Raw genomic sequence first — 9,159 nt, 5'->3', positions numbered from 1 at the left:
TGCTCCTATCTCTGGCAGGACTAGACGGGGCGTGAAGGAAAGAAGAAAAGCAGGGATCGGGCACTGCCCGAGGAGAGACACTTGGGCTTTGGTGTTGTCCAGCGCGCTCGGAGCGCGCTGCCCCCTCGTGCGGTCCCGGGCCCCACTTCTTCCGGCAGTGCCTGGGGCGGGAGGGTTGGGGTGTGGGTGGCTCCCTAAGCCAACACTCGTGCGGCTGCGGTTTCAGCCCCCTCCCCCCGCCACTCGGGGGCGGGAAGTGGCGGGTAGGAGTCACCCAAACGTGATTGCCCGAGGCCCCTCCTGCTGCGGCGAGGAAGCTCCATAAAAGCCCGGTTGCGACCCGCTCTCTGCACCCCATCTGCTGGCTCTCACCCCTCGGAGACGCGCGCCCGACAGCAGAGAACTTGCCGCCCAGCCACGCCCGCGCGCCAGCCACCGTGAGTGCTACGACCCGTTTGTCTAGGGGTGGGAGCGAAGGGGCGCCCATGAACTTGCTAGAGGCGCAGCCTCCGGCTCTGTGGAGCTCTAGGGCGCCGGGAGGGTCGCACCCCGTTCCCCAGCCGGGACTATGCCGGCTCGGCGCCCCGACGCGGACCAGCCCTCTTGGCGGCTAAATTCCACTTGTCCCTCTGCTCCCCTCTGATTGTCCACCGCTCTTCTCCCGGGCCCTTCCCGCTGGGCGGTTCTTCTGAGTTACCTTTTGGCAGATATGGAGGGAGAACCCGGGACTCCTATCCCAAGGCAGCTGGCGGTCTCCCTGCGAGTCGCTGCCTTGAGGCCCAGAAAGAGATGCGCGGTAGGAAGGTTTCCCTGGCAGCGCCATCGAGTGAGGAATCCCTGGCGCTCTGGAGCCCCGCGCCCTGCCATCTGCCTGGATTCTTGGGCTCCAAATCTCTTGGGAGCAATTCTGGCCCAGGGAGCAATTCTTTTCCCCCTTCGCCACAGCAGTCATCACCCTGAGGTGATCTCTACCGTCAGCGTTGATCCCCTGAAGCTAGGCAGACCAAAAGTAACAGAGAAGAAAGTTTTCCTCCCAGACAAGAGTTTGGGCAAGAGGGGAGAAAAGTGATCCAGCAGGAGGAACTTCCAATTTGATTTTGAAAGTGTCTAAACTGGCGGGGCCCCCACCTTGCACCTCTCGCCGCGCGCTTCTTGTCCCCGAGACTTGGAACGAAGTTGCGCGAAGTTTTCAGGTGGAGCAGAGGGGCAGGTCCGGGCCAGACGGCACCCAGAGTCCGCAAGGTGGTGCTAGCCACGCCTGGGTTCTCTCTGCGGGACTGGGACGAGAGCGGATTGGGGGTCGCGGGTGGTAGCAGAAGGAGGAGCGCGGGAGGCAGAGGAGGGAGGTGCTGCGCGTGGGTCCTCTGAATCCCCAAGCCCGTCCGTTGAGCCTTCTGTGCCCGCAGATGCTAGGTAGCAAGCGACTGGGGCTGTCCGGACTGACCCTCGCCCTGTCCCTGCTCGTGTGCCTGGGTGCGCTGGCCGAGGCGTACCCTTCCAAACCGGACAACCCGGGCGAGGACGCGCCAGCGGAGGACATGGCCAGATACTACTCGGCGCTGCGACACTACATCAACCTCATCACCAGGCAGAGGTGGGTGGGCCCGCGGGACCGACTCCAGGAGCGCCAGTGCCTGCACACCAGGAGATCCTGGTTAGGGGAAGGGATCGTTTCTTTTCCTTCGCTCTATCCCAGGGCAGGACAGTATCAGGCTCTTAGTCAGCTCCAGGTAAATGTTTGTGCGGGGCACACTGCGCACAAAATGGATACCTTCCATTTTGTGCAACTATAGTCACAGAGTCGTGATCCCCAGATTCAGGTTCCCCAGGCTGGTAGGCTGGCAATCTCCTCTCACTCACCTCTTGTGGTTTGTTGTGGTTCTTACAGCAGTGGGGGCCTGTTCAGAAATCTCGAAAGTACCCAGTGAAAGGGGCAAGAATGCGCCAGAGAAATGCTGTAGGGAGAAAGGCTAGCAAGGTGTCTAGGAAAAACAGAACGACCACCAAAGAAAACCAAACCAAGGAGTAAACTGCAGGGTTGCCCCAGACATTGTTAGACTTTCCAGCCTGCCTAGGGCTAATTGAATGACAGTATTTAGAAAAAGACAAATAGAGCTATTTTCTTTTCTTCTGTACTGTGTTTTTTTGCAGTCTCAGTCTCATACTTGAAAATCCTAGTCCCAGTAATTAGAGATTTAGCCTGAAAACAGTTTATCTAAAATGCAGACTCTCCCTATTTTATAGCTGGTGAATTCTGAAAAGAAAGTGCCCACTTGGTATTTCATTAAGAAGAAACTTACATTGGTCCAGTAACTTTAGGATGAATCCACGGATTACATGGAATCTGAGAAGTTGTAAACTTTATTCTGGACATTCAGAAAGTCAAAATGAAATGCCACATTTTCACTCTCAACATTGACAATTAAGGGAAAAATCAAATCCAAACTATTTTACAAATTACATAGGACTTAAATTTCGTTTTCAAAATTAGTTGATCTTAGCTCTAAATCATTTAACATCTTATTTTAATTACTAAGATTAAATTATTTTAATCATTTGACCATATCTAAAGGATAAGCCCTTTAGAAGCATGAATGTTAGTTAACATGTTTAAATTATATGTTTAAAGTATTGTGGGGTTTATTTATTTATTTAGTCCATATTTTTACTGTTTACAAGTCAGGGAGTAGTTGGAAAGGATCCAAAAGGGGGAGAATCTGTACTTCTAAAATCAAGTTTGCTTTTTCCTGTTTCATCAAAAAGGTATTCAACATCCTAAAAAAACTTTTGAAAAAGCTCCAATTTATATAGAATCTGAAAAACATGAAAATGCCAGAATTAAATAGTATTGGTTTGTGATCCCTTGAAATCTGATCATTTTAATTAGCAAAAAGCAATAATATTTTATATTCCATACTTCCCAGAAAGTTAATTGATTCAAATTCTTGCTATGCTATGCTGTCATGCAGATCAAAGAGAACTTGTACAAACAAAAATATGTTAACTGTTTTTTCTAGAAAAACCTTTGTTAGTTATTTAGTTATAGCATGATATACAGTAGAACTCAGTTTTCCAAAGATGATTGCTCTAAAGCTTTACAATTTTACAAAGCTCTAGCATTTTAAAATATTTTCCTAGGCATTATCTCATTCAGTCTTTACCTCAAAGCTTTGAAGGGAGTATAATTATCTCCATTTCACAAATCATGAAGCTAAGGACATTTCATGAAAGCTATTTTTATAGGAATTATGGAATTGGGGGCCTCCTTTGAGTTTCTTTGGATGTTGTCACCACCATCAACAGGCGGTGTTATCTCCAACATGTTTGATGAGAAAAAAAAACATAAAGGAAAGGGACTTAGGTTTCATGGCAAGAGATTCAGCTTAGATGTGAATGAGCTGGTCTCTGAGGCAGAGTTTCCTGTCTCACCTTCATGTAAACTCCTTCTTAGAAACTAGCAGAGGCTCTTAACATACATCCATCTTCTCCTTCCCACCACAGACACCCACTCCTATGTGTGTTTCTGAAAATTACAGGGTCATTTGTGGATGTACTTTAATTTACTATAGATGTAATCTGATATCATTATCTTTCTTCTCCCCGCCCTGACCCCCGTTCCCCCTACACTCAATTTGTGCTTATATTCTTGTTGCTGTATATATACCCCTGGCTCATTGCTTCTGGAAGCTGCATTACTTATTCTAAAGTGTGGGTCTCCTACAATTTACTTATATGGCCCCCTAAATCAGTGGTTCTCACCTGAGGGTGATTTTATGCTCCCCAGGTGTGATTTGGCAGTATCTGGAGACATTTTTGGTTTTCACAACGGGAGGTGGGTGCTGCTGGTATCTAGATGTATAGATGCCAAGGAGGCTGCTAAATATCCTACCATGCCCAGGACAGCCCCCATTACAAAGACTAGCCAGTCCCGGAGAAACTCAGCCTTAGATTAGTGTTTCTCCTTTCTGGCTGCACATTAAAATAATCAGGGGAGCTTTTAAAGTACACTGATGCTGGGATCCACCCCTGACCAATTAAATCAGACCCTCTAGCATAGGGCCTGGGCTTTAGAGTGTGTTTTTAACACTCCCCAGGTGATTCTAATGTGCAGCCAGGTTTGAGAATCTTTAAGGACTCAATCTTTGAAAGTTACAGCATTGTAGAGAGGAAGGATGATCCAGAATTAATTAAAGAAGGAAGAAGAGTGAACAATGCTGAACTGGATGCAAGATTATGACTGTGCAAATCCTCCTATTTCAGATTTAGGTTCTTTACTGGTAAATTGGAGAAAACAGTTGGCAGTTCTTTTACTCACTGGAGCATGATGAAGATAAATGAGTTACAGTTGCCCTAGAGTTTTACGATTAGTAAAACCAATGGATGGACAGAATAAATAGTATAAGCAGATGCCTGTAGTCTAATATCTCAACTCCAGAAAATCTTCGAGGAAATCTTACACATGATGGGAGTGGGACAGGGACTTGTTTTGTTTTTGCTTCCCTTGAGTCTCAGCAAAAGAACAGTAATAGAAAATCTTTCCAAAAAATTGAGATATAATTTTGCTTGGCAATTAGAATATGTCCTCTGTCAGCTATGTTCAGCTGTTAGACCTATTAACCAATCCACACCAGGCTAATTTATTTCTAAACGAAGTGGCAACTGGTGTCCAACACCTTTTCTGAGAAAGGGAAAAATGGCCTCTTCAAAAGATGCAATTTGGTATAGACTTGTCTGACTCTTTTGTAGTGTCCTGGAGTGGGGAGCATATACTACCCTCGCAGATAAACGAAACCTTACCTGTGTGTATTGTCTCACCCATATCCTGCTATAGGAGAAAAAAAACAAACAAACAAGAACATTTCCATGAACCAGTTAGATTCCTTTAGACTTACAGGGAGGCTAAAATCACAACATCAGGAGAGGCGTTAGCATTTGGCACCTTGAATGAATATGAGAAACATGAGACCCAGGGTCTGTTGGTAACCAGAAGAATGGATACATTTCAACAGCAGTAATTTGCATGTGTGTATCACTTTGTCACTTTGAAAGCACTGGGACTCACGTTTCACACTGGATGTTCACAAAGACTCTGATTTAAGCAGGGAGTATTTTACAAACGAGAAAATCGAGCTTCAAAGACACAGGTGGGTCTTATACGGCAATCTGCTGATTTTTTTTCTAGCGCTGTCTTTGAAATATCATCTGGTCTCCTTGTTAAGATTTAAACTGCTGTGTATCATCAGAACAATAGCCAATTAACTCATTGTGGAAACATTTACAATCATGCTTCCATGTTTTCAAATTTCCTGTCACCTAGTTATAAAAGTATGTATCTCTATACATATTATTTATGGTTGTTTAAAAAGGCGGGAATTTGACTAGGAATTTTGGTTTAGTTTAAATAACCTCCTAGATTATTTATTATTTGAGCAAAGTTTAAAATATATATGTATATATAAATAATTTCAAATAATATTTATGATAATGTTTCTGATAATATATGCTTCATACACCTAGATTGCTTGTTACAGATGAACAACTGATGATAATATTTAGTTTTCATATCCCAAATAGTACACTATCTTCCTTTTTCCTAAAGGTTTTTATGCCTATTCCAAACTTGCTTTAAAAGACTTTTTTTTTTTCCAGGTATGGCAAACGATCTAGCCCAGAGACACTGATTTCAGACCTCTTGATGAGAGAAAGCACAGAAAATGTTCCCAGAACTCGGTATGACAAGGCTTGTGATGGGGACATTGTTGCAGAGCTCAAGGTGCCCAGGGGAGGGAAGTCAGAGACGGCGCCTGGTGGGAGGCATTGGGACAGAGGCTTCTACACTAGGGGAGATTTCGGCAGAAATGAGGATGAAGAAGCAGGCAGAGGAGACCTCTCTTTTCATGTACTCACTGTCAAATCTCTAAACGTCTGTGGAATAATATTTTCTAGCCCAGGTTATTTGGTGTTCCTTTGACAATTTTAAAAATAATTGACTTTTGACTTCGAAATTATATAGAATTTCTAACATTGTTGGAATCAGGGGAGCATAGAGTGAGTCCCTGGCTCTAAATTGAAATGACCAACTGTCCATCTCTGGCTGGGAAGATCTGTAGTTTTTATATATGTGGAGCATCCAGATGTCCTAGAAAATGTCCCCCATGGTTTTTACTCCAACTTTCCCAGTTTTACATGAAGCTGTAGGTAAATTAGACGCTCTGGATTACTTTTTGACATATTTGAGTTCAACTTGTGTCACATAGTGATTTATTACATTCAATGAATGCATGTTGAATGACAGTATTCTTAGGAGTTTATCTGTAGTCTCAGGACTTTCTTGCAGTTTGGGTTCGTCTTGGAAAGAGGTGCCCACCAATGTCTAAGTGTTAAACATTGAGCTGAGATTTTCTGGTGCCTCCTGGACAAGGAGTGCTGCTGAAGAGGAGCCGGGTCCTCTTCCATCTTCATAACCTCCTGGCTCTTCAGTCCTTGCTTCCTGTCTCTAACCATAGTAAGATCACAGTGCACAGGGTCCACCCATGTCTGCGGCAGCTTGGCTGCCTTAAACCCAGAGTTCTACAACGTCAAGAACAAAGTTCCCCAGAAGAGGTCACTAGAACACTTGCTCAGTGAGTGTGACTGACATGTGGCTCTCCAAGTTCTCCCTAGAGACTCAGCAGGGTGACCCGCTGGGCCACCCACCTTCCCTTCTAACCTCCCTCAGTTCTCTTGTGAAATGGCCAGCCAGAACGAAGGGTGTTAATATAGAGTTGTGAGATTTGTTTTCTCTAAAGGGAACAATGATTTGAACTGAGATAAAACTCCAGTGCTCCTGTCCCTGGAGGAACCAGCCCAGACTTAAATAGCAAATGCAAGGGAAACAGGTAGAAAATGTGTAAGCGTTGTCTTCTTTAATTAAAAAATTATTATTATTATGATTCAGAGACAAGGTCTCCTTCTGTCACTCAGGCCGGAGTGCAGTGGTGCAATCATAGCTCACTGCAGCCTCGAGCTCCTGGCCTCAAGAGATCCTCCCTCCTCAGCCTGCTGAAGTGCTAGGATTGCAGTTGTGAGCCACAATGCCTGGCCAGGGTTGTTTTTAATACTAAGCAGTAAATGTCTTTCTATGTTTCACTGACATGCATATGATGTTTGCCACAGTAAAATGTTTAGGGTAGGCTATATCTACTTACTGTTAGAAAAATAACAACCCAGACCTACTTGGTTTTTGTCTTTGTTTTGTGGCCCAGTTAGTGCATGAAGTAAAATTAATTGCACCCTGATTGACAGACTCCATCATGTGCAGTTAGAAGAAGACAAAATTTGACAGTCTTGAAGTTGCCTATGAGTGCTATTTTATTAAAAAGATCTCATAGTCTAATAAGTAGCATCTTATTACATAATAAAGCTGGCAGGAAAAGGAAGCATATTTAGAGTTGAAGAACAATAACTTTCCTCTTATAGCTTCATGTGATTTCTGTAATTTTGATTTTCAAAAGATTGTGTTCTTTGGCTCCTTTGATACATACAGAGCCTTTAAAATGCTCCCTCTGAGGTTTGCCCAAGACTCCTGTCAACATCATGGAAAACTGCTCAGCTGGGGCTGTGCACATTGTGCCTCTGCCTCGCGTTCTGATATTCCACGTGGCTTCTGGTTTAGAATGCCAGCAGGAGACTTTTCTACAGTTCCCGTCATCTTTCACTTCCGAGCTAAATGTCTCACCCTTGCTAATACCTCAGGAAGTTGGGCAGCTTCCCTTACATGCTTTGTTTCTTATGTTTTACAGGCTTGAAGACCCTTCAATGTGGTGATGGGAAATGAAACTTGCTCTCTGATCTTTTCCTATTTTCAGCCCATATTTCATCGTGTAAAATGAGAGTCCACCCATCCTACCAATGCATGCAGCCATCATGATGAATTCTGCAATGTTTTCCTTTGTCATCATTGTATATATGTGCGTTTAAATAAAGTATCATGCATTCAAAAGTGTATCCTCCTCAATGAAAAATCTATTACAGTAGTGATAGATATTAATAATATTATTATATCTATAGTGATAGATAGTAGTATTATATCTATAGATAGATATAATATCTATAGATAGATATAATATCTATAGATAGATATAATATATAGATATAATATCTATCACTATAGATATAATATATTACTTTGTAATAAGTTTGTATTATTTTTATAATAATATTACTTTGTAATAATAAGTTTGTATGTACTTATTATTACTTTGTAATAATAAGTTTAATGAAAATAATTAGTCATTATAGTCTCCCTCAACTAGCAGATTCAGAGTTTGTTTCACTAATATTAAAACAGCAGCTGTGAAAGGTATGACGATATGATTATTCATGATAACCAAGATCAGCTGTGTGGGTGTGTATGTGTGTGTATGTGTGTAAAACATATAGATGCGTTTGAAGATATTGATCAAAGGAATGCTAATTTGAGAAACTTTTCTGAGCTTTCCCCCCAGTCACATAGAACCCTTGCTAACCTTGTTAGCAGTGCTGTCAGCAGAAGGACTTTCTGACTAACTAGAGCTTTCTGTGAAATGTCCTTTATCCCTCTGTCTAATATGGCAGCCACTAGCCACATGTGGCTTTTGAGCCCCTGAATGTAAGTTAGTGCAAATAAAGAGATGAGTTTTAAGTTTTATTTAATTTTAATGAATTTTAACTTAAATGGCCATTAAGTCTCTAGTGGCTACCATATCAGACTGTTGAGGTCTACACATCTATTTTGGTCACTACTCTTAGAATTTGAGTCAGAAATACAATGAGTGGGATGATTATCTTTTCATACAACATGGGGCATGTGAATTAATTTAGCTGAAACTTATTAAACTTCCTCCTTCAAGTACCTATTTGCATAGGCTTACTTTAAAATTAATGTTATTATATTTTTACATGTCATTTCTAAATCAAAGAAAATGAGTCTCATCCCATACTGGTACTTCATACCACACTGTAAAAAATATGCACATATACGTTTATGTGACATCTTAAAACTTTACAAAAAAAATGCATTAATAACAATATTCATCATGACCTAGGGAATCTTGTAGAATATACAATATTCTCTGCACATAAAAAATTATAACTTTTTTCAGGCAATGGAGTCAGTGTTGCTACAAAATGTAATTTCCT

General features: G+C 42.5%; 1 protein-coding gene across 1 annotated transcript; it reads left to right on the top strand.

Moving 5' to 3' along the window:
• The first annotated feature begins 427 nt into the window (after positions 1-427).
• Positions 428-7,913, top strand: NPY (neuropeptide Y). The gene is given in 4 exon segments (NM_001032814.1): positions 428-437; positions 1,407-1,594; positions 5,650-5,730; positions 7,782-7,913. Coding segments are annotated over 3 exon segments (294 nt in total). The 5' UTR covers positions 428-437; the 3' UTR covers positions 7,807-7,913.
• The last annotated feature ends 1,246 nt before the right edge of the window (positions 7,914-9,159 follow it).

This window comes from Macaca mulatta, chromosome 3 (genome assembly GCF_049350105.2).
Source record: "Macaca mulatta isolate MMU2019108-1 chromosome 3, T2T-MMU8v2.0, whole genome shotgun sequence".
NCBI classification, from domain to species: domain Eukaryota; kingdom Metazoa; phylum Chordata; class Mammalia; order Primates; family Cercopithecidae; genus Macaca; species Macaca mulatta.
The sequence above is the reverse complement of the archived record's forward strand: the minus strand, read 5'-3'. Positions and strand labels throughout refer to the sequence as shown.